This window comes from Pseudorca crassidens, chromosome 3 (genome assembly GCF_039906515.1).
Source record: "Pseudorca crassidens isolate mPseCra1 chromosome 3, mPseCra1.hap1, whole genome shotgun sequence".
Classification (NCBI taxonomy): Eukaryota; Metazoa; Chordata; class Mammalia; order Artiodactyla; family Delphinidae; genus Pseudorca; species Pseudorca crassidens.
The window spans coordinates 130,109,664-130,136,149 of record NC_090298.1 but is presented as its reverse complement, the minus strand read 5'-3'; the positions used below and the strand labels follow the sequence as shown (position 1 = coordinate 130,136,149).

Here is a 26,486-nt window from a genome sequence, read left to right as displayed (position 1 = left end):
AGAGTAGAAGAGACTTGCCCAAAATCCCATAGTTTGTCAGCCCCAAAGACCAAACCAGATCTGGCTGTTCTCTCCCTGGGTTAGACTGTGAGCTCCTTGAAGGCAGGGGCACATCTGTTTTGAGCTGTCACTTTGTATTCCTAGGTCAATACCTTAGGCCCTTAGTAAATACCAGGTGAATGACTGAATGAATGATGGCTCATTAATGGAGCAGGAAGTCTAGTTGGATGATTCAGAGCATTCTGATTCCAGAGACGGAAAAACTTAGGTTTTACTTCCTGGGCAGGTGGACCCCAGTTTCCTTGACTGATAAATAGGGAAAACTATCAGAATAACCTGCAGGTTAACCTGCACCTGAGGGGATGAACTGAACTCCTCTATACAACGCATCAAGCTCAGTGTCTGGCACAAAGTTAGGCCCCTTCGGTAAAGGAGTGCAACTATTAATACGTTATTTTTGGAGAAGGATTATGATCTGGTGTATGTGATGGTCATGTTTGGGGGAAAAGGAGAGAGATGGGAATCTAATAATAAAACTGGGAGCCCTGCAGAAGGACCTATTGAACACCTGAGCCAATTCAACCGGCTATTGCTGGTAACAGGATTTAGAGAGTTTCCTCATTAACAGCAGGTTATGTGCCCACATGGAAATTCGCTGTTCTTGAGGAAAGAAGAAAGTCCTTAGTTAATAGTGGCATTGTACGACAGAAACAAATGCCACAGACCTTTCGCAACAAGAAAAACATGAACAATGCTTCTCAAAAGACAGCAATTCTTATGCAATGGCAATCACTTCATGTTATGCAAAAAAGCATGTCTGGGTTTCAATCCAGAGGTAATTTTAAGTTTCTTTAATTCTGCAGACTCACAGATTTGTCTATAAAAGCCGTGATTATTTTCCTTCAGCAACCATCTTCTGCTACTTTCCTTTCCCTCTGTTCCCAGATGTCCTTTTGCTACAGGAAGCAGAGAGGCTGGAAAGGAGCACAGGGCAAGGGAGGTGAGGGAGAGTGTAGGGAGAAGGCTGGCAGAATGATGGTGGAAATCACATTAAACAGTAAATTGGAAATGGATTCTGACTGGCTGCTCTAAATAACTGCTTCTGGTATCTGCATGCTTTTACTTAACATTCCACTGAAACAATCAATTAGTGTTCAGACACACACACACACACACAAACAAATGGAATTTTAATCTTTTGTTTAATCACTATTTAGCGTGCCTGGCATCCTTTGGAGGGAAGGAAGAAAGGTGGCGAAGTGAGCCAACTGTATTCTGCCCAAGGAGAAAGGTCTGTTAAAGCACATACTCTAATCCCAGCGCTGCCGACTCGGCAACTACCGCTCAGAGAGGACACTTGTGTCTCTGGCTGAGCTGTCTAGTGTCTTCAAAACAATGGAAAAAGGGCTGTATGTTCAAAAACGGCAATGCGGAAAGGATAACTGAGCAGGGCATCTGCTTCATCCAGGGTCCGAGGACTATAACGGATTAGATTCTGCTGCAAATTTTAGGATAGCTTCCCTGCCCCCAACCCTCCTGTCAAATAACCCTACAAAGGCGCTGGAATGATTTTGCTTTGAGGCTTAAATGACTCCATGTAATTCCAAACATTTGTTTATCTGCTAAGTAGATTATTCTAATAACCTTCATACACACACACTCACACACAGAGACAACACAGCAAAGCATTCTCTTCAAGGCTGTCTTCAAGGTTATCCTTCAAAGAGGGCCAGGGAGGACTTAATTTAGCCAAAAGCATAAAGTTACTTTAATTTAAGCAAGGGAGTTTGGACAACTGATAAATGTACTTTCTTCATGAGTTCTGAGGACATAAGCTGAATTGTTTTATTTCTTCATTCACCTCATAAAAGAGGATGATTCCACTGAGGAATTAAGGACCTACTATGTCCAAAGAGCTGTGGAGGAAATAAAGAAAAATAAGATAATTCTTAGCCTCAACAAACAGCATGGATATAAGAAAGGAAAAAACACACAACACTGTGTGTGCCTTGAAAGTTGTACAGATGAATTCTAAAGGTATTTACAAGAGCCAAAGGTTAAATTCTACTTAAGACCATCAGGGAAAAATTCCTGCAGAAGCAAGGTCTTTGACAGCTGCCTGAAAGGATGGGTAGGATTTTGACTGGTAGCCACGGGGGGATGGAGCCCAGTTGGAGGGGAAGCATGTGCAAAGAGATGGAGGTTAGAAAGTAAGGGACCTGTTTCCTTGGTGGCAAGGAGACTGATTTGGCTGGGGTGAGCGGGATGCAACAGAGAGTCAGGAACAAGGAGGCCAGGAAGTCTGGACCAGAATCTGAGGGCCTTACATTTGAGCTGTTTGGCAGGTGGGAGCCACAAAAGGTCTTTGAGCAAGGAACAGGCTGCAGTAGAGGTCCAAGAACAAAATGTTACTACCTATCCACCTGTAATTAATCTCAGAGTCCCCCTCTTCCTGGGATAGATGCAGAGAGAAACATGATTTTGTTTTCATTCAGAAGCAACGTACCCTCATTGTAGGCTGAGGCTCACTCTCCACCATTCCAGAAGTCAGACTGAAATGAGCTGACCTAAGCCCAGCCCTCACCTGGCAGGCCGCTGTTCTGAGAAAACCTACCTTCCAATACAACCAGGACCAAGCAGTATGAGAAAACAATTGCCCCTAAAGGGCACTGTTTATGAATGGACAGAGACACTATAACCCAGCAACCACAAGACTGACGAAGTCGGCCGGGCCCACGTCAGGCAAGTCCTGCCGTTCCACCCAGTAATCAGGCGTGTCAATTTTCCTCGCTCCAATAACCCTGTGGTCTCAACACCAGGATGTTGGCATCTGAAATCTCTTCCCTAAGAGGGTAAGGTCATTCACAAATAGGAACCCTTGTTTAAAAAGGCTGACGCTGTGCTTCCAAGGGCAGAAGCAACCCACTAGTCCAATTCACCCTTTTGTTTTGTACAGATGGCTCTAGAAAAGGTCATTTGCTACATACAGTGTGAAAGCTCATTAAAAGACTTTTTAAACAGAGAGAGAAAAAGAGCCAAGATGTTTGTAATACCTACTATCTAAAGGGCAAATGGAGCCTTCAGTCACTTTTCTCTTTCATTCTAAAAGAATGATTGCAACTTGTACCATTTTCTTCAGAGCAAGTTTCCAAAGGGTTTATCACTGGAAAAACAAACAAAACAACAACAACACTGATCATTTGACAATGTTCATTTGGGTGTCTCACCCATCCACGTACATGTTTAATGAATACAAGCACATGCCAGGCCCTGTGCTAGGTATAAAGAATACACTGGTGAGCAAGACAGATAAGGGCCCTGCTCTCATAGAGCTTATAGTAGTGTGTGTGGCAGAAGGGAATATAGACTTTAATCCAGAACCACAAATAAATTTAAATAGTTACAGTGGCCTGTGCAGAAAAGAAGGATAACATGGTGCAAAGAGAGTCCCTTTCTTTCAGATCAGATCAGCAGGGTCTTATCCAGACAGAAAAGTCAGGAAAGCCTTCCCTGAGGAAATGGATGGCGTATGATTAGAATAAACTCAGCAGAGAGAGGAGAACAGAGCATTTCAGACAGAGGGTGAAGTGAGGATGTGCAAAGGCCCATATTTGGCTGGGCAAATATGAAACCAGAGGGACTAAAAGAAGAGCAGGGTGTGTGTTGCACAGAGAAGGAGGGGAAGCCTGGTGGGGATGAGAGGTGGGCAGGGATGAGAATTTTGTCTTTCCCCAGAAGCATTTGGAAACGAAGTATTTTATAGAAGGAAGTGGCAAGATCAGATTGCACTTGGAAAGCTCTCTTATAGCTACTGGCGAAAGGATTAGGAGGCCAAGAGGAAGGGTGGAACACAGGGAGGAGGCTATCATCACAGTGGTATAGGCAGAGATGACGCCAGTTTAGGCAGGAAGGTAGAAGCTGGGATGGACATAAACATTTTTTATTTTAAATAGAGTCACGAGGGTCCTGCAAGTCTGCAGTCAAGAAATGCAGCCTCAGGACTTGGACACTTGGGTGATAAGTTCATCTTGAAGGTCCATAGGCCCAAGATGGCATGGATGCAGGTGGGGCTGACCTGGGGCCTGAGCCCAGATCTCCCCTCACCCAGTCTGGTGTTCGCTTCATTACACGTTATTTTCAAGTTTTAATCCTGTTCATAGACAGCAAGTCAGGAAATCAGACCTAATAGAACTGTATCATATATATAGTTAAAGCTTCAGGAATTCAGTGACACATGGTCCAAAAGAAAGAGAAAGAAATCCTAACTAGGGAGGCTGGTGATCCTCCTGTCCCCACACTCAGCGAGCCTGTACCCCGGATGATGTCCCCAGGGGCCTAGTTCCCTCTGGCCTGTGGTACTGTGAGCGCTTTGGTGCCGAGGAAGCCTACTCTTGGAAGATAAGTATTTTCATTACCTCAGAGGGCATCGTGAGGACTTCAACCAGAGAAACAGTCATCAGTTTTAATGCTGGAGGAAAAACTGCCTCAGTTGGGCTTTTGAGAGGTGGTTTGTCTTTATATTCCATGGGTGATTGTCAAGGGTGATTCTGATTTTACGTTATTTTCACCTTAAGTGGTAAGTTTATTATAACCTAACCCTTTCGAAAGATGAGACTTTACTATATCATTATTGTCATTACATCCACTTTGTAGATGACAAAACTGAGGCCTGGAGAGAAAATCGATATGAAAGTGTTCTGCAAACTGCCAACCACCCCATGCGTGTAATCATCACAGCTAGGAGTTCCTACCACACGTCGGCCCGCTGCTCCCCACATCTCCGTGCCTGGAAAGATTTGGGGAGCACAGTCGGCTCTCAGGAAAGCACGACTTGCAGAAGTGAATCATCCTTCTGTGCCTTGTTCACGAGGAGTCTTGAACCACCGCAAGCAGCCTGATAAAAAGTGCTCTTCTTAGACGCTCGGCGAACGGAGCATTAACAGAGGGTCATTACATTGCTCTGCAGAGCGGATGCGGATGGGTCAGGAGAAAGGCAGGCAGAATTGGTAAGCTGAGCAGAAGGCAAGTTCAAACCTTTCCAGGAACCAAAAAACGGCTGCAAACACATCCCCTTAGCTGGGGAATTAGGGCTGAGCCCCCATGTAACAGAATAGTTGCTCTATTAATAGTAATAATTACAGTTATAATCCCCTACATTCTGAAGACAGCAAAACAAAGTCTATAAAAGCACTTGCTTTGGAGTCAGAAACACCCAGGCTTGTGTCACGGTTCTACACTCACTAGCTGTGCGACCTTAGGCGAATTACACTGTTCTTCCAAGCCGTGGTTCCTCGATTGTAAAAGGCAGGATATTAACAGTATCTAACATAAAGGTTATTGTGAGAAGTAAAGCTCTTAGCAGTGTTTGGTATTTAGGAAGCACTTAAAATCATAGCTACCATGACTAGTTATTATTTCGATAGCACTTTGCAATTTACAAAGCATTTTTTACATATATCATCCCATTTCTTCCTCACAATCACACTAGAATAAAGGCAGGCATCACCAACCTATTGTAATACTTTTCCTTATGGGTCCCAGACTCCAAGAATCCTTCTCAACACTGTGCTCCAAGTGGCCCTTACCAGTTAACCAGTGTTGGCCAGAGGACGGGACCCATCTACCACGCCTGCCTTAAGCTGGAAGAGTGAATTCCCAAGTACAACTGGTAGGTTGCAGTCTGCTGGTTGATTGCTTCAGGCTCTCTTGCTGCTCGCAAAGGTTCCCCAAGCAGGAGGAAGTGGAGAAGCAGAAAGTGACAGATGGCTGGCCTCTCCTCTGGTACTGGCCTCCCCTCAACCACAACTGTTAGGACCTTCCCCTGTTCCAGGTCTCGGAGTCACAGAATCTAGACGCTGAGCGGGAGGTTAGATGCTACCTCCTCTGATGGTCCACTGGACCCAGTAACCCTTTCTTTGTTACGGCACATGGATGGTCCCTGAGCCTGGCTTGGGTGCTTAGAGAATGGGAAGCTCTCTTCCTCCATACAGGTGACTCCAGTTATTAGAAAATTCCTTCTGGGCTCCCAAAATTCTTTGGGCTCCTTCCTGGCCCCCAAGGAAAGTCTCTGACTGGACTATGATCCTGGCCTCCTCGACCTGCCATCATGGAACCTCTGAAATCCTTTCCTCTTCTCCATTTCTCCTGGGGTGTAAGCCACAAAGGACTCTCTCAAAGTCCCTGAGCAGTTCCCCCACCTCCCACCTCCCCTACCCCCATCCTACTCTCACTCTGGCATCCTTGTTCTTAAATAACGATCTCTTACTCGTACAGTGCCCCAGGCAGGATTCATAAGCTGTAACCACAATGGCACAAAGGATGGTTTCCTCAGAATACACCACTCTCCTATGAAAGTAGCCTCTCCTGCAGAAATGAATCCAAACCCTCAGGCAAACCTTCCCTGACCTCCCTGACTAGATCACAGCCCCTGAGTGTGCCCCTGTAGCATCCTTATGGCTCCTTTGTGATTTCACATTCATTCAGGTGCTTATTTCATTACTGCCTATCTCTCCTTAAACTGTGAGGTCCATGAGGGTAGGAGATAGCAATTTTTGTTGACCAAATGAATGAGGAGACATCTTTTATCTTTTCTAGATGAAAGAAGGTCATCCATGATTAGACATGTCTAATATAGTCACAAGGATATAATACCATAAGGGGTTCTGAGGATTAACTTTATCCTCTGACTAAATGGTTTCAGGTCAACTTAACGGGCTATAAAAACTAAAGAGAGCTGGCTCACCTGATCCTAAAACGATCTGTAAAAGATGCAACCAACTTTGAACTCTGCCACCTTTTTCCTCCTTTCATTTTGTGAAATACAATTCATATTTTATAGCAAGACAAGACAAATTTAAACATAAAAAGTCTTCTCTGCCCTTTGGCCTCCCCTCTCCCCACACTGTGCATTGTGTATCTTCATTGTGCATCGACCAAACCTCCCCCATCTGCAGGAATACCTGCTCAACCATAAAGAGCAACATTCTTCTACTATCAACAAGACAACTCCTTAAAAGATAACATTCCTTCCTGATTTTGTACGGGGGAGGGGGGGGTCACACAACCCACCAGGATGACGCTTAGATCTAGATTATGTAAACTGTCAATAATACATTTGATACACAGCCCTCTGTCTCAGAAAAGTTATATAACTGTGCCTTGATTTCTAACTGGCAGAACAGTTCTCAGAGCTTTCTGAGATGCTCTTCCTGGTTATAATCCTCAAATCTGGCTCGAAAAAAATTTTCCAATTCTTTCTTAGATCGACTGATTAATTTTTCGTCAACAATTTTCAAGTTGTTTCCTTTCTGGATTCCTACCCTTTAGGTTGTGGCAGACATTGCTGTTTATCCCCCAGCAGCTGTTCTCTTTTTCTTCCACAGTAACAGAAATTTCAGCTGGTAATATGACTTTTCAGAATAAAGATGATATTTCCCAGACATCCTTGCAGCTAGGTGTGGCCCAACTGGGTTCTATCCAAAGAGATGTGGGTGCAGGTGTTGTGTGGCAGTCCACGGAACCTACCTGAAGACATCACTGGTGTGCACCGTTTCCTTCTTTACTCCTTCTATCTTGCTGTCTAGAATGCAAATGCCACCATATTGGATCACGAGATGGAGGTCCATGGCCTAGGGATGGTGAAGCTACTTGTGGGAAGAAGCCTAGGTTCCTGAGGATTTTATGAAGCAGAACTGTCATACCAGCCCTGGGATGCAAACCTCCAGACTTTTAAGTGAGAGAAAAATAAACTTCTTTTGTGTTTAAGCCATTCAAATCTAATCTTAGCTGATACAGGCTTCTTTTCTTGAGGCCTGAAATCCTGAGAAGCAACTTGGGTGTGGTGGAGAGGACCCTGAAGGAGGATCCAGAAGATCCAGGTTTCAAACTCCTGTCTCTGCATTTATGAACAGTCAGCAGCAGACAGGTCTCCTGTCTTTCTAGGTCCCATTTTTTGACTGCAGAATGGATGTCAAACAATGTCTGTCCATGACATGATTATCTACATTAAAAAATCCTAAGGAATCTACAAAAGCACTAGTAGAACTAGTGAGTTCAGCAATGTCACAGGATACAAAGTGGTCACATGAAAATCAATTGTATTTCTAAATATCAGCAACGAAATGTTGGAAATGGAAATAAAAATATCATTTACAATGGCATCAAAAATTCTAAATACTGAAGGGATAAATTTAACGAAACTATGCAAGACCTAGCCACTGAAAACTACAAAACACTGCTGAGAGAAATCAAGGATCTAAATAAACAGAGACATATATCATGTTTATGGATCAGAAGACCTGATATCGTTAAGATGTCAATCTTCTCAAAATTGATCTAGAGACTCAATGCAATCTTTGTAAAACTAACATGCAAGGGATCTAGAAGAATATGCCAAAACAATTTAGAAAAAGAGGAACGAAGTTGGAGAACTTAATACGTCCTAATTGCAAGGCCTGCTCAAGGGCTACGGTGACCAAGAGAGTGTGCAACTAGAGCAAGGGAAGACATGTGATCAATGGGAATGGGGTGGAGAGTCCAGGTATATAATCAGCTGATTATGAGCAAAGGTGCTAAGGAAATGCAATGGGGAAAGGATGCTCTTATCAACAAATGGTGTCAAAAAATTAGGTATCACGTGCCAAAAAATAAACCTCAACCCTTACACCTCACAGCATACACAATAATTAACTCAAAATGGGTAACAGACCTAAACGTAAGAGCCAAACTATAATATTTGTAGAAGAAAATATGTGAGCAAATTTTAGTGACCTAAGGTTAGGCAAAGGTTTCTCAAATAGTACACAAAAAGTGTAAAATATGGGTAGGTTGGAATCCATTGCCATTAAAAGCCTTTGTTCTTCAAAGGGCCAGCCATGGGCTGGGAGAATATATTTGCAAAACAGGCATTTGATAAAGGACTTATATTCAGAATGCATAAAGGACTCTTACAGCTCAACATCATTAGTTATTAGGGAAACGCAAGTCAAAACCACAAGGAGATATCACTTTACACCTACCAGGACAGCCATAATTTAAAAAATGGAAAATAACAAGTGTTGGCAAAGAAACTGGAACGCTCATGCATTGCTAGTGGAAATGTAAAATGGTGCAGCCCCTGTGGAAGAGTTTTGTGATTTCTCAAAAGTTTAAACGTAGAAGTATCATATGACCTAGCAATACCACTCCTAGGTATGTATCCGAAAGAACTGAAAGTAGGGACTCAAACAGATATTTGTTATGCCAACATTCACAACAGCACTGTTCATAACAGTCAAAAGGTAGAAATAACTCGTGTCCCTCAACAGATAAAAGGATTAAACAAAATGCGGCACATACATACAATGGAATAGTTATTATTCAGCCAGAAAAAGAATAACATTTTGAAATATGCTACAACAAGGAGGGACATCAAAAATATTATGCTGAGTGAAATAAGCCAGACATAGAAGGACACATATGATTCCACTTATATGAGGTGCCAACTAAAAATTGGCACTTGCCATCTGCCTCTACAAAGATGAAGTCCCCAGCCACTGCAGCCACTGACCTCCAACACACCCTGAAGGCGGTTCAGGGTGGAGATCAGGAGTGAGGCACTTGGTGCTCTGGGAAAAAATGGCAGAATGGGTCTTCAGGTAGATATTTTCAGGAGAAGACTTTACGAGCCTAATTCTTGCATCTCCTTGTATCTAGAATAGCACTAAAATAATTAATGGAGACATCTGCTCCCCGTGACCAGCGCTACCTTCTGCAAACGTGTGTGCTTGATTGCATGTACCCCCTTCACCCAAATCACATATATACTGACTCCCCCCACCCCCACCCCGCCAACCTCTTTGGAGCAGTTTCTCGGAGCAACCTGAAATGCTATCTCCCAGGCTATATAGTCCTTATTTTACCCCAGATAAAACTTAACTCACAACTCTCACGTTGTGGTTTTTTTTTTGTTTTGTTTTAGTCAACAGAGAGACCTAGAATAGGCAAACTCACAGAGACAGAAAGCAGAAGAGAGGTAATGGTGGGGGGTGGGAAGGGGGAGTTATTGTGTAAATGGAGTCATTGTTGGGGATGATGACAAAGTTTTGGGCGTAGTTGTAATGGTTACACAGTGCTGTGAATCTACTTAATGCCCCTGAATTGTACCCTTCTGAACGGTTAAAATGATAAATATTATGTTATGTATTACCACAATAAAAAAAGTTATACTTCCCTCCTCTCTGCACCCCTGCCCTGCCTCACCCACAAAAAGTAATCCTTCCAATTTTCAAACCTTACATATTCTAATGCTCTCTTGGAGATACATTAGATGTATATTAACATATTAAAGGCTCCGTGAAGTCTCACAAAAAGGAAAGCTGCCTCACTGTTTAATCCAGTATTTCACAAATTTATCTGATGAGAAGTTCCCACCACCACCCCCTTCAGCTAGAGAATGATTAATATCCTCGGGAACCCATGGACCTTAGTTTGCAATGCTACGCTACTAATGACAGGGTTTATGTGGGAGAACACAACAGGGTTCCGCCCCTGTGCAATCAGTTTTCTGGGTTTTTCTTTAAAGCACATAGACATGGAACAACTACAAAAGATTTCAAGTTGACATACTGATTTGGAGGGAAGGAAATAAAGTTTATGATAGTATCAGATTCTTCTAAAAGGAAGCTTCAGTCAAGTGCGGAAGCATCTGCCATCCATCTGTTTACTCATCTAACCATTCATTCATCTATTCATCTAATGATCATTTATTGTGCAACTACTATTTGTTGGCCTTGGGTTAGGTGCTTCAGGAAGTAACATAAAAGAAATGTTTTTTGTCTACATCAAAGGCCAAATTTGACACCATTTCATTCTAAAAATTGCTACTGGAACCTGGGAAAAGAATTATTCTCCCAAAATAATTGTTCTGGGAACAGTTCTGCAGAGAGCACTGGGGCTGGGCATTGAAGGATGAGTATAATGTGGGCTGGTGAAAGTACCACAGAAGCAAAGGTGATCAGGTTGCCCAGAATGTTTCCTCTTTTGCCTTCTACTCACACAGAAGACTGCAGACTGTTTTAGACACCTGGCGTCTTAAAACTGGTTAATGGACCACTGTACATTTTCCAGATGGTTTCTCACACATAAATTTCTCCAAAAACCTTTGCTTAGCTTGAGAAACAATGGAGTTGAAGTCGGGAGGGGGTTCTTGTTCTTTTCGTCTAGAGAATTTAGTAAGATTTCTCAGGATGCCTTGATAGACAGATTGAAAAGAGTGGCCCCAATCCTCCAGCCCTCCCTGTGTCCATACCCTTTGCAGTGGGATCCTCTGGCTCCTCCCACCGAGAGATGGAGTCTGTTTCCCCAGCTTCTGAATCTGGGCAGGCTTGGTGACTTGCTGTGGACAAAAGAAGGAGGCAGAAGTGACAGCGTGCCAGTTTTGAGCCCAAGCCTCTAAGACCTGCACTCTTCCACCCTCGTGTTTGTTCGTCTGTCTCCTCAAAGGGAACAAGCCCAGGCTAGTACATGCTAGAAGGAGGGGAGGGGCAGGTGGAAGAGGAACCATGTGAAGAACAACGGAGGTTATACCGGACTAGCTGACAGCCAGCCAACCCCTGAAGATATGAGAGCCCAGCAAGGCCAGCAGAGCCACCCAGCCCACCACGGCTGGTCCGAGATGCGTGAGACAGCCCAGCCGGGACCACAGAAACTGCCCAACTGACCTGTAGACCTGTACGCAATAACACGTGATTGCTGTCTGAAGCCCCTGAGCTTCAGGGTCGTTTGTCATGTAGTATTGTTTGTGGTCATAGAGCGATAAAATGACTTTAGAGAGGATTCAGAAAATTCAGTTCAGTTCTGTGTTTGCATCCAAGGCACCAAACAGAAATATAACTTGCAATCTTGCCACCCTGCCTTATTTTTAAAAGATCCCAATTATACCTGTCTTACAACGCTCAGTTCAAATACCACATCCTCAAGAAACCCTAATTCTACCCCCTTCCACTTACACAATCTTCCCTCCCAGTGACCTCTCACTGTGCCCACTCTACCCTTCTCCCTTTGGAAGTTAGCCCTTAAGGTCTCAAATTACAGCCATTTGCATACACGTCATTCCTCTCTACTGGGTCCTAAACCAGTGCTTTCAAACTATCTGTGATGAAGAACCGCTTCGTTTTAATTTCCAATTCATCGCGAACCAAACCATCTGTGGCAGGCAGGATTCTAAGAATGCCTTCCAATCACCCTCATCCTCTTACACTCCCCTCCCCTTTGAGTGTGGGTAGAACCTGGGAACGTGATGAGATATTACTCTACTGATTATGTTATGTGGCAAAAGGAGATTATCCAGCTCGACATAATCTAGCCACACAAAAAAGAAGAGTTTTCTCCATCTGGCAGTACAAGAAGTCAAAGTGACTCAAAGAGTGAGAAGAATTTGATGTGACATTGCTGGATTTGAAGATCCAGGGGCCATGTGTGTGGTTTCTAGGAGCAGAGAGCAATCCCTGGCTGACAGCCAGCAAGGAATGGGGACCCCAACCTACAACCACAAGGAAGTGAATCTGCCAACAAGCCAAACGAGTCTGGCAGTGGATACTTCCCCAGAGCCTCCAGACGAGAGCCCAGACTGGCGACACCCTGATTTCAGCCTTGTTAGACCCTGAGTAGAGAACCCGGTTGAGTAAACTTGGAGTCATGACCTATAAAACTTTGAGCCAAAGAAGGTGCATTGCTTTACTACAGTAAGCTTTAATAAAACAAGTTTGTGTTCATTGTTACACAGCAACAGAAAACAAATACATCCCCATATAGAGTGGCTGATTATATTTTCCAAAAGTGGCTGCAACAAAACCTTATGTCCCACATGTTCTTCTAGAACCTTTCCACAAGCGCATTATGAGATGGGATCTAGATCCCCTCCCTCTGAAGTCGGGCAGAACTTTGTGAATCCTTCGAGCAATGTGACTTCTGAGACTAGATCATAACAAGGCCATGCACTTCCATCCAGCTCCCTTAAGACACTGGCCAGTGGAACCCAGCCATGCTGCTCAGAAGAAGCATCCTCGTGGAAAGGTGACCAAGGCAGCAGCCTGCCAGCTCTATGAGTGAGCCATGCTGGAGGTGGACCCATGGGCCCCGGTGCAGCCACCCTGCAGGCACTGTGTGGAGCAGAGGTGACCTGAGCTGTCCACCCCTGCTCAAACTGTAGATCTGTGAGCAAATAAATAACAGTTGTTGTTTTAATCTACTAAGGGTTGGGGCGGTTTGTAGAGCAGCAATAGTAGCTTGAACGAGTACGCAGCTGGCGCCTGTAACTCACCACGAGTTTGACAACACGTGAACTGATCCATATCTATTCAACAAAGCACGTCCACTGAGCACGCACTTGGCTGTCGTGGCAAAGTCCAACTGCCATAAAAGTTTCTAAATGCTTGTCTTCAATTTCTGTGTTTATTCCACTGTGTACGGGCGCCATTCTGCAGTCTACACTTGGGGAGGCCTGGCTGTAAAAGATCTCTGGGCCACACCCATTCTTATTCTTTTCTACATCCTCCCAAATGCCTGGTAAAATTCCTGGAAAAAGCAGGAATTCGGTAAAGGTTTATGGACTGAATAGAACATTCAAAGAAAGCCAAGGCTGGAAGCTCAACTCACTCATTTTATAGATGGTAATGTGGTGGTCCAGAGAGATGAAGGGATATACTCAGGGTCATGGGATGAAAAAGTGGCAGAGCCACAGAATTCCTGAAACCTTCTAGTGTAGGCTTTGCCAACTCAACTGCCTGCAGGTGAAGAGGGGTGGCCAGGTGTAAGATAATACAGAGGATGGAGGCTGGTGAAAAGTTGCCAAGTGATGGTCAGTGAAAACAGATGCTCAGTTTGTAAAAGAGTCTGGAAAATTCAAATTTCTGGAGACTATTTCTTGGTTTTTAACATACTATCTGGATAAACAAATATGTTTGCACGCTAGATTTGGTCCAGCGGGCCACCAACTTGCAATTCCTGAGCACCTCTAATTTATAAGTAAGGAAACTGAGGTCCTGAGAGGTTAAAGATTTAACTAAGAATATAAGGGAAGAGATAGCAAGGCCATTTTCTGACTTGTCTAGGAACTTGGTGATGATGATGATTAGAATTACCAACATTTATTGAACACCTACCATGTGCACGGCACTATGGCAGGCACTTAGACCTATGATCTCATTTAATCCTTTTGACAGTCCTAGAAAGTAGGCACAAGTATTCCCCCTTTCTACAGATTCAACAAGAGACTCAGAGAAGCCAAGTAGTTCGCCAAAATCATAGTGTAAACAAGCAGTGGGTCTACATTCCTAACCACACTTTTACAAGGTGAATGAGTCTTCTCCCACCTCATACCATTTCACCGTCCCCTTAGCATCTGGCCTATCAAAGCCCCAGGTTCAGATTTACCTAGAAGAGCTGCAAAATCCACCTGTTAACATTTCTCTATCATTTCAACCCATCTAAGGGTGACCTGTTTGCTGTTCCCCAGAGTCTGAGCGACACTCAGCTGGTGCACAGCTCAGCCTTCCCAGGTGCTGACTCCCCAGAGGGGTAGGGGGCATCAGCAGCTATGCAGTGAGGCAGCAGCTTGTACCTCAGGGCTAGGACGCCCCAGCTTCTTTGCTAAACAGAAGGGAAGCATAGGATTGGGGAGGTGGGAGGGGCCTGAGAGAAATCATTTAGATCTGTTATTCCCAAACTGCATTCAATGGATCCCTTAGAGATGCAGCAAACAGGAGCTGGGGGCGGGGGACCCTGGGCAAGAAGGGATTAGATTTCTTCTTCATCCTACATTCATTAGGCTTCCAAGTAAGATTATATGACAAGTGTTCTACTGCTAAAATACAAGTTTGAAAACCAGTGATCTAAGCCAACCCTTCGCTGCATTTTTAAAAGACAAACCCTATAATTCGTTGCATTTTTAAAAGACAAACCCCATAATTATAAAAATAATAAAGGCACATGGTGAAAGATTCAAAAACTCAAAAGGGTATACAATGAAAAATAAAAATCTCTTCCCACTTCCAACCCCTAGACCCACTCCCTAGAGAATAGCACTATTAATCATTTACTGAGTATTCCTTCCAGAATTTTTTTTTGAATTTTATATATTTTTTTATACAGCAGGTTCTTATTAGTCATCCATTTTTTACACATCAGTGTATACATGTCAATCCCAATCACCCAATTCATCCCACCACCATCCCCACCCCACCGCCGCTTTCCCCCCTTGGTGTCCATACGTTTGTTCTCTACATCGGTGTCTCTATTTCTGCCCTGCAAACCGGTTCATCTGTACCGTTTTTCTAGGTTCCACATATATGCGTTAATATACGATATTTGTTTTTCTCTTTCTGACTTACTTCACTCTGTATGACAGTCTATAGATTCATCCACGTCTCTAAACATGAGCCAATTTCATTCCTTTTTATGGCTGAGTAATATTCCATTGTATATATGGACCACATCTTCTTTATCTGTTCATCTGTTGATGGGCATTTAGGTTGCTTCCATGGCCTGGCTATTGTAAATAGCACAGCAATGAACATTGTGGTGCATGTGTCTTCTTTTGTGTGTGTGTGTGTGTGTGTGTGTGTGTGTGTGTGTGTGTGTCTTCTTCAATTATGGTTTTCTCTGGGTCTATGCCCAGTAGTGGGATTGCTGGGTCATAGGGTAATTCTCTTTTTAGTTTTTTAAGGAACCTCCATACTGTTCTCCATAGTAGCTGTATCAATTTACATTCCCACCAACAGTACAAGAGGGTTCCCTTTTCTCCACACCCTCTCCAGCATTTGTTGTTTGTAGATATTCTGATGATGCCCATTCTAACTGGTGTGAGGTGATACCACATTGTAGTTTTGATTTGCATTTCTCTAATAATTAGTGATGTTGAGCAGCTTTTCATGTGCTTCTTGGCCATCTGCATGTCCTCTTTGGAGACATGTCTATTGAGGTCTTCTGCCCATTTGTTGATTGGGTTGTTTGTTTAATATTGAGCTGCATGAGCTGTTTATATATTTTGGAGATTAATCCTTTGCCCATTGATTCATTTCCAAATATTTTTTCCCATTCTGAGCGTTGTCTTTTCAGCTTGCCTGTAGTTTCCCTTGCTTTGCAGAAGCTTTGAAGTTTTATTAGGTCCCATTTGTTTATTTTTGTTTTCATTTCCATTACTCTAGGAGGTGGATCAGAAAAGATCTTGCTGTGATTTATGTCAAAGAGTGTTCTGCCTATGTTTTCCTCTAAGAGTTTTATAGTGTCCAGTCTTACATTTAGGTCTCTAATCCATTTTAAGTTTATTTTTGTGTATGGTGTTAGGGAGTGTTCTAATTTCATTCTTTTACATGTAGCTGTCCAGTTTTCCCAGCACCACTTATTGAAGAGACTGTCTTTTCTCCATTGTATATCCTTGCCTCCTTTGTTATAGATTAGTTGATCATAGGTGTGTGGGTTTACCTCTGGGTTTTCTATCCTGTTCTACTGATCTATATTTCTGTTTTTCTGCCAGTACCATACTGTCTTGATTACTGTAGCTTTCTAGTATAATCTGAAGTCAGAGATTTCTCCAGCTCCGTTTATTTCCCTCTAGACTGCTTTGGCTATTCAGGGTCTTTTGTGTCTCCATACAAATTTTAAGATTTTCTGTTCTAGTTATGTAAAAAATGCCATTGATAATTTGATAGAGATTGCATTGAATCTGTAGATTGCTTTGGGTAGTACAGTCATTTTCACAACATTGATTCTTCCAATCCAGGAACATGGTATATCTCTCCATCTGTTGGTATCATCTTTAATTTCTTTCAACAGTGTCTTATAGTTTTCTGCATACAGGTCTTTTGTCTCCCTAGGTAGGTTTATTCCTAGGTATTTTATTCTTTTTGTTGCAATGGCAAATGGGAGTGTTTCCTTAATTTCTCTTTCAGATTTTTCATCATTAGTGTATAGGAATGCAAGAGATTTCTGTGCATTAGTTTTGTATCCTGCTACTTTACCAAATTCATTGATTAGCTCTAGTAGTTTTCTGGTGGCATCTTTAGGATTCTCTATGTATAGTATCATGTCATCTGCAAACAGTGACAGTTTTACTTCTTCTTTCCAATTTGTATTCCTTTTATTTCTTTTTCTTCTCTGATTGCCATGGCTAGGACTTCCAAAACTGTTGAATAACAGTGGCGAGAGTGGACATCCTTGTCTTGCTCCTGATCTTAGAGGAAATGCTTTCAGTTTTTCACCATTGAGAATGATGTTTGCTGTGGGTTTGTCATATATGGTCTTTATTATGTTGAGGTAGGTTCCCTCTATGCCCACTTTCTGGAGAGTTTTTTTTATCATAAATGGGTGTTGAATTTTGTCAAAAGCTTTTTTCTGCATCTATTGAGATGATCATATGGTTTTTATTCTTTAACTTGTTAATATGGTTTATCACACTGATTGATTTGCATATATTGAAGAATCCTTGCATCCCTGGGATAAATCCCACTTGATCACGCTGTATGATCCTTTTAATGTGTTGTTGGATTCTGTTTGCTAGTATTTTGTTGAGGATTTTTGCATCTATATTCATCAGTGATATTGGTCTGTAATTTTCTTGTTTTGTAGTGTCTTTGTCTGGTTTTGGCATCAGAGTGAGGGTGGCCTCATAGAGTGAGTTTGGGAGTATTCCTTCCTCTGCAATTTTTTGGAAGAGTTTGAGAAGGATGGATTTTAGCTCTTCTCTAAATGTTTGATAGAATTCACCTGTGAAGCCATCTGGTCCTGGATTTTTGTTTGTTGGAAGATTTTTAATCAGAGTTCCAATTTCATTAGTTGAGATTTGTCTGTTCATATTTTCTATTTCTTCTTGGTTCAGTCTTGGAAGGTTATACTTTTCTAAGAATTTGTCCATTTCTTCCAGGTTGCCCATTTTATTGGCATAGAGTTGCTTGTAGTAGTCTCTTAGGATGCTTTGTATTTCTGCGGTGTCTGTTGTAACTTCTTCTTTTTCATTTCTAATTTTACTGATATGAGTCCTCTCCCTCTTTTGCTTGATGAGTCTGGCTAATGGTTTATCAATTTTGTTTATCTTCTCAAAGAACCAGCTTTTAGTTTTATTGATCTTTGCTATTGTTTTCTTTGTTTCTATTTCATTTATTTCTGCTCCAATCTTTATGATTTCTTTCCTTCTGCTAACTTTGGGTTTTGTTTTTGTTTTTTTATGGTACGCGGGCCTCTCACTGTTGTGGCCTCTCCCATTGCTCCAGACGCACAGGCCCAGCGGCCATGGCTTATGGGACTAGCCACTCCGCGGCACGTGGGATCTTCCCAGACCAGGGCATGAACCCATGTCCACTGCATCGGCAGGCAGACTCCCAACCACTGCGCCACCAGGGAAGCCCTAACTTTGGGTTTTGTTTATTCTTCTTTCTCTAGTTCCTTTAGGTGTAAGGTTAGATTGTGTATTTGAGATTTTTCTTGTTTCTTCAGGTAGGCCTGTATAGCTATAAACTTCCCTCTTAGAACTGCTTTAGCTGCATCCCATAGGTTTTGGATCGTCATGTTTTCATTGTTATTTGTCTCTAGGTATTTTTTGATTTCCTCTTTGATTTCTTCAGTGATCTCTTGGTTATTTCGTAATGTGTTGTTCAGCCTCCTTGTGTTTGTGTTTTTTATGTTTTTTTCCCTGTAACTGATTTCAAATCTCATAGCATTGTGGTCAGAAAAGATGCTTGGTATGACTTCAATTTTCTTAAATTTACTGAGGCTTGATTTGTGACCCAAGATGTGATCTATCCTGGAGAATGTTCTGTGCGCACTTGAGAAGAAAGTGTAATCTGCTGTTTTGGGATGGAATGTCCTATAAATATCAATTAAATCTATCTGGTCTATTGTGTCATTTATAGCTTGTGTATCCTTGTCAATTATCTGTTTGGATGATCTGTCCACTGGTGCAAGTGAGGTGTTAAGGTCCCCCACTATTATTTTGTTACTGTCGATTTCCTCTTTTATAGCTGTTAGCAGTTGCCTTATGTATTGAGGTGCTCCTATGTTGGGTGCGTATATATTTATAATTGTTATATCTTCTCCTTGGATTGATCCCTTGATCATTATGTAGTGTCCTTCCTTGTCTCTTGTAACATTCTTTATTTTAAAGTCTCTTTTATCTGATATGAGTATTGCTACTCCATCTTTCTTTTGGTTTCCATTTGCATGGAATATCTTTTTCCATCCTCTCACTTTAGGTCTGAATATGTCCGTAGGCCTGAAGTGGATCTCTTGTAGACATCATATATATGGGTCTTGTTTGTATCCATTCAGCAAGCCTGTGTCTTTTGGTTGGAGCATTTAATCCATTCACATTTAAGCTAATTATCAATATGTACGTTCCTATGACCATTTTCTTAATTGTTTTGGGTTTGTTTTTGTAGGTCCTTTTCTTCTCTTGTGTTTCCCACTTAGAGAAGTTCCTTTAGCATTTGTTGTAAAGCTGGTTTGGTGGTGCTGAATTCTCTTAGCTTTTGCTTGTCTGTAAAGCTTTTGATTTCTCCATCGAATCTGAATGAGATCCTTGATGGGTAGAGTAATCTTGGTTGTAGGGTCTTCCCTTTCATCACTTTAAGTATATCATGCCACTCCCTTCTGGCTTATAGAGTTTCTGCTGAGAAATCAGCTGTTAACCTTATGGGAGTTCCCTTGTATGTTATTTGTCATTTTTCCCTTGCTGCTTTCAATAATTCTTCTTTGTCTTTAATTTTTGCCAATTTGATTACTATGTGTCTCGGCGCATTTCTCCTTGGGTTTATCCTGTATGGGACTCTCTGTGGTTCCTGGACTTAGGTGGCTATTTCCTTTCCCATGTTAGGGAAGTTTTCGACTATAATCTCTTCAAATATTTTTTCAGGTACTTTCTCTCTTCTCCTTCTGGGACCCCTATAATGCGAATGTTGTTGCATTTAATGTTGTCCCAGAGGTCTCTTAGGCTGTCTTCATTTCTTTTCATTCTTTTTTCTTTACTCTGTTCGCAGCAGTGAATTCCACCATTCTGTCTTCCGGGTCACTTATCCGTTCTTCTGCCTCAGTTATTCTGCTATTGATTCCTTCTAGTGTAGTTTTCATTTCAGTTATTGTGTTGTTCATCTCTGTTTGTTCTTTAGTTCTTCTAGATCTTTGTTAAACATTTCTTGCATCTTCTCAATCTTTGCCTCCATTCTTTTTCCGAGGTCCTGGATCATCTTCACTATCATTATTCTGACTTCTTTTTCTGGAAGTTCCCTATCTCCACTTTGTTTAGTTGTTTTTCTGGGGTTTTATCTTGTTCCGTCATCTGGTACATAGCCCTCTGCCTTTTCATCTTTTCTATCTTTCTGTGAATGTGGTTTTTGTTCCACAGGCTGCAGGATTGTAGTTCTTCTTGCTTCTGCTGTCTGCCCTCTCCCTTCCAGAATTTTTAATAAGGAAACTGAGCCGCTGAGGTTGGCTTGTCTGAGAGTATTCATCCAGGGCTATCCTGGACATTAAGCTCCTGGCATTTCTCTGTTCCTTTGTAACTTGCAAAAGTATTAAATGTTTCCCCAAATTGCAAACTCTCTCCCTAAACCACCTGCAGCTTCTGAAACCATACATTATGCATCTTCTGCCCTCATTCACTGAACAGGAAAATTTCATGTCTTTTTCTTGTGACTATTTCCCCACGGTCTTTGTTTCACATGATGGAGAAATAACCAGAATCACGTTTTCAACTGGCCAGTGTTCAAGCCTAAAAAAGTGCATGTTCAGCAAGCCGTTGGGGCTACTGGACTGGAACTCAGGCTTGAATCGAAGTCCTAAAAGGGGCAACATCTCCATATCCTCAGCCTCAAGAGTTCTGTCAAGAGCCTCACTGCCTATCTGGGTACACTGCGGACCTCTCCACTGGTCTCCTGGCCCTCAGGCAGGCGCCCACATTTCCCAACCTTCCTGTCTGCTTCCTGTGCCTCAGTGTTTCCCCTGGCAATGCCCATCTGTGGCCCCCTTTCCTATCTGCCTCCCATCCTGGACTCATCTCCAAGCTGAGCCCATTTCCTTCCCGATAGTAAAGAGTGTATTGGAAGACAGAGCACTCAGAGCCTCTTTCTCTCCTAGAGAAGACCCAGAGGGCCAATGTTTATTGGGCTTCCTATGTGCCAGGCTATGCTAGGCAATTTACAAGTCTTATTTTCACAACAAGCCTGGAAGGTGACACTATTATCGTCATCCCATTTTACACATGAGGAAACTAATTAGGAAGTGGCAGCTGGGATAGGGACACGGAGCTGGCTAACCCAAAGCTCAGGAGGGACTTCTTCAAGTTCCTAAAGCTGGGAGTTGCCTTTGACCCTGAGGCCTCTGACATCACGTCTGCCCAATACACTGCCCACATCATGTTCCTGAAGGGGATAAAACACCCACGGCAACTCTGGCAGACTACCAGCAATTCCCCTCTCCCTGTTATCCAACAGCCTAGCTTCTTCTCAAGGCTCCTGAAGTGGACTCTGAGCATGAGAGAAGTCCATGGACCTGTGAAGAAACTGATCCCACTTGACTTGCCAGTGGAGGTGCAGACCCTTGCTGTTGCCTAGTTACCCATCTGGAGCTTAAGCCACTGCCGATCACGCCCCTATTTACCTTCATTTATCAGATTGGTATGGCTCCCTCTGGAGTGGGGCTCAGCCCTCCCTGTGCCCCTGGGATAAACAAGGAGGTTGGGAGACCCTTCTTGATGAAATGACTGAAGTACTGTGGGGCAGGCAGCCCTGGAGGCCAGTGTGGATGGGAAGATGGCCACAGAGGGGCCACTGGGAACCAGGGTGGGAAAAGAGAGGCTGGCTGTGGACGGCATTCACTTGCCAAGAAATTTCAGCTATCACTCAGAAGGCAGAAACACGCTGCCAGGCAGGGCATAATTATAAGATGTATATTCGGGCTATTCAAAAGGAAGGCGTGACATATATGTGGAACCTAGAAAAATAGTACAGATGAACCAGTTTGGAGGGCAGAAACAGAGACACAGATGTAGAGAAGAAACGTTTGGACACCAAGGGGGGAAAGTGGCAGGGGTGGTGGTGTGGGATGAATTGGGAGAGTAGGATTGACATGTATACACTGATGTGTAAAAAATGGATGACTAATAAGAACCTGCTGTATAAAAAAATGAATGAAATAAAATTCAAAAATTCAAAAAAAAAAAGAAAAAGAAAAAAAAGGCGTGAGACCTGAGAAAATAGCTGTCTCAGATGGGAAGGTCCCCATTTCATTTCTCATGCTTTTAAAAATTACACGAGAAGGAGGCAGAGTGGGTGGGGCAGTCTCTCTGTCTTCACCCCACAGAGGGCTGGTTTTCTAAGAACACGCTCTGTCGGCTGACCTGAATGTGCCGTGGACCCTACCTGCATCTCTGGCTTTCAACTCTTCCTTCCCTCTCTTGGTGTGGGTTTTAGTTTCCTAAAGGAGTCACAGATGACTGGACATGTGGCACTTATGGGGTCAGTGTCTGAAATATATCAGGGCTCAAAGAATGCAAAGTTTATAGATGGATTAACTTGAGCTTCCTCGCCAGACAGACATAGACACAAGACAGACAGACAGACACACCCATACATGCCCTTGGACTTGGAAAGCCTGAATGTAGCAAAATTATCCAAAGAAACCCATGACTCCATCGTTAACCCCACACGAAGTACTATCTACGTTACATACAGCCCCGCCCTCATTTACAGGATTTAAACATTTGTCCAGGCTACTGTTTCTCCAATCAAGTCCACTTGCTCTCTCTCCTCTCTCTCTCTCTTCTTTTTTAAGACACAGAGTGAGCAACAACAAGCTCCTCCCAGAAGCTTAATCCCAACTGGTCACTTCTTGATGCAGGAGCTGTGATTTCACATGGGACCCTTAATGACGAGGCCTCAGTTTCTTCACCTGTAAAGCAGGGAGGGTAACAGCCGCCCACGCTACTCCATCAGCATAAGGAGGCTCAAAGGAGACCACGGACACGAAAGCATTTTGTGACTATGAAGGGCCACATGCGTGGAAGCCGTCCTCACCATCTTCTGAGCTGGGTCACCCACGAAACCAGTGCAGAAGTTGCTCTGCCCATCCACTTCTTATCTGTAAAAAGCCTGCTGAGTCATCCTCCAGTCTGGCCCTTCCCTTGTTCTTCAGCAGAATGATGCTGAGTTCAGGTAACTCTATAACTGGTTATCCAGTCCCACAACTAGACCGGAGCTAGATAAAAGTCTGGCATGAGGAATACAAACTGTCCTGTTCCAACTTCAGGATTCACCACAGGAAATAGATGAGTGGATAAAGGCCAAAAGACATGAAACACAAGTTTTACTAGGCAGCAGAGCTTCTGGGGGCTCCAGTTTTGAACCAGATAAACGACAAGAGCCCCCCAGATAAAGTGTCAAATATGTTCTGAGAGTTGGGATCACTTGATCCCCACCAGGAGTCTCAGCCAGGACACCTGGATTTGGGGATCAATCTGCCCCTGGAAGGAGAAAGAGGAGGATTGCTGGGCTCCAGATCTGGGGACTCAGCATCCTCATGTTGGTCAGGTACTTGGACTTCGTACACTAGTTTCAGAGCCCAGACTTCTTCTTCCTTCAGACAAGGGCCCATCTTCATCTGGGTTGTCTCCCTTGGGTCTTCTGACCCAGAGCCCAGTTCCCCCTGCCCTCTGCCAGTCCAGCCCTGAGCTCCCTCCCAGACTCTCTAAGGCAGACGTCGTGTTTGCTTTCACCTTGCCAGCCTCTCTCCCTGGTACCGGTGTCCTCCCACCAGCCTGTATCCACCACTGTCACGGGGCTGGAGGCGGCCTGGCGCGGGCTGTGGAAGCCTACCCGGTTCAGCCTGTAGAGTCTGCTGGTCCTGGCCACATCCAGCTTGGCCTTGCTCCAGTTCTCACAGTGTCACATTTCTGTCCTGGATGCTGGCTGCTTTTAGTGCCCTTTCAATCCCACCTAGAGGAGGAAGCACATCCTAATGGACCAAGTGGCTCTGGCATATTACAGATCCTGCTCTCAGACCGCCAAACAGATCGATAGGCTTGTTGGCTTTTTAAAATTATGTATTCACAGAATCCTGTAAGAGAGCTAACATTGTTGGGACGTAGGATAAAAGTTCCCAGAAAGGAACAATAATAGCTAACATTTATTGAGTTTAATAGTTTTTAAGCCCCTGCTTAAAAACCTTCAGTGGCTTCCCATGCCTCTTAAGATGAAACCAAACTCCTTAACAGCCGTATGAGGTTCTACACAGCCTGGCCTCTGCCCACCTCTCCAGTCCCTCCTCCACATGCTTCCCTGGGTCTCAGAGATCCAGTCACTTTCCTAAGTTCCTCGAAGGTACCTCCCCATTTTTCCTACCATGAGACCTTTGCATGTGCTATTTCCTCAAGGACACCTGTCACACCCTGTTCCTGCTCCACCAAACAAACTTCACATTTCAGCTCAGATGCCATTTTGTCTAGGAAGTCTTCCCTGACTTCTCAGCCTAGGTTTCTGGCAAACACTGCACGGTCCTATCCTTCAGAGCAATAAGTTAGTAAGGAAACCTTCATTTAGGGTGATTATTTAATTCATGCATATCTGTGCCTGGGCTATAAGCTCCATAAGGGCAGGAGCTCACTGTACACCTGGCTTGCTAACACCTAGCACAGCAGCAGACATACAGAGGTGCTCAATAAATGTTAGTGGGATAAACAGAATGAGTGGATGGATGATGGCTGCATACTATGTGCTAGTCTCTGGAATAATTCCCTCTCAATGCATTACCTCATTTTATCCTCAAAACAACCCTAGTAGGTGGGTGCAAGTATGATCTGCAAGTTGCAGACAGTAGCCAGGATTTTACAAGGGTTTAGTAACTTGCCCAAAGCCAAAGATGTAGCAAGTGGTAAACCCAGGTGTGTAGGTCCCCAAGGCTTGTACTCTTTGCTTTGTGCAAGTTGATCCCCATCCAGGCAGTAGAGGACATCTCCAACCGTTATTTGCTCCCTTTGTTTTAGAGTACAAACTCTGCCAGTGGGGTGGACACAGAGGAAGAGAGAGTTTTCTTCTCTCCACATGCCTGGATCTGAGCCACAAAAAGATGAGAGCACCTCAGATTCTTTATATTTTCCCAAATGAAGTTTAGCCAAGTTCCCTGAGAGCCTCTCAATAATTCCATCTCCCCCCGACTTCCCTCTCTCTTCTGGACGCTCTTGAGACCAAGGCCGGAGTATAACTTGTGAGTGAGAAATAAATCTCTGTGCGGTTATGACACTGATGTTTCAGGGTTGATCTGTTATATCACCTAACATTACCAGTAAGAATGCATGTCCAAAATCACACATCAACGTGCTTCCTTGAGTAGATTTTCCTGAATGGAATTGCTACTGGAATATGCAAGCTATTGGCCTGAACTTGTCTGCTCTATCATCTCTTCCCCAGAGATGCTGTCATCTGGTACTCCCTAATTCCAATGTGATGTTTAGTCTAAAGTGAAAACAACCCTCTCATAAGCAATAAAGTGCTTGGACCTTGCTTGGTCAGCCTTTTCAGCCCCTCTGGGAGTGTAGGCTTGTATGCAGGCTCGTAGGAGTCTGAAGCTCCAGGAGTGGGGTGGCCCTGTAACACTATAGTGTTCGGTGGACAGCAGTGTGAATGGACTGTACTGTTCCCAACATCTGAAATGACCTCATGGGCAAACTCCTCAGGAGAAACCTGTTCCCTCACAAGGTGCTTGGTTAACTTCGCTTTGGTGATGAGGTCTGCTAATTGCATTATTGCATGTACCATTTGACCTTACTAATAACTGCTCAAGCTGCAAACTTACTACAAAAGTCACCATGTTATAAGCAATTATTTGGCTCTGTGCAAAAATGTTAATTTCATGCTTTGTAAACACATCTCTTGTAAAAGACCAACCTGCCTATAAAAATTGCTTTTGACATCCCCAAGATAACCTTTAGGGGAACGAAAAGGGGGAAAAAAAGAGGGATATTCTCTTAGTTCATGTCTACAACCTTCCTTCTCATGAGCCTTTTTTTTTTTTAATGACAAAAGAGAAGTATTGACAGGAAGGTTCACCAAAGAGGTAGAGAAATACTCAAATCAATGAAGACTAACTTCTGAGGATGCTAAAATCCTTGCAGGTTCATTGTGCACTTTCAATTAGGTGGAAGGAGTTTGGGAAGCCTGGGAAAGTCACATGCTACAGGCTGACTGACCTTAGCATCTTAGAGTTAGAGGGCCCTGAGCAATGGTCTGAACAGCTCATTCTGCTGGCGAGGAGAAGGAGGCCCAGAGACGTGATGTCCTGCCAGGCTCCCACCGAGGTCAATGCAGGGGTCAAAAATCCAAGCCCAGGCCCCTGACTCCCTGGTAGTGTGCGCTCCAGCAAGACGTGGCCCTAGGGCAGAGAGAAAATCTAAAGAGTTTTTTTTATAGTTAAGGATAGTGGCTCCAATCTTTCTCTTCCCCAGTGATTTCTTACAGTGCTGTGTGTTC

General features: G+C 43.4%; 1 protein-coding gene across 2 annotated transcripts in view; it reads right to left on the bottom strand.

The window, feature by feature from the left end:
* The window catches only part of GALNT10 (polypeptide N-acetylgalactosaminyltransferase 10), a 225,921-nt gene that overhangs the window by 119,347 nt on the left and 80,088 nt on the right, over window positions 1–26,486 (bottom strand). Inside the window, exon 2 of one of the 2 annotated variants that reach the window (XM_067732357.1) lies at window positions 11,288–11,374. The exons of the other annotated variant lie outside the window; for it this stretch is intronic. Coding sequence (XP_067588458.1) covers window positions 11,288–11,374 — 87 coding nt within the window. The remainder of the gene's footprint in view (window positions 1–11,287; window positions 11,375–26,486) is intronic. 2 annotated transcript variants of the gene reach the window in all.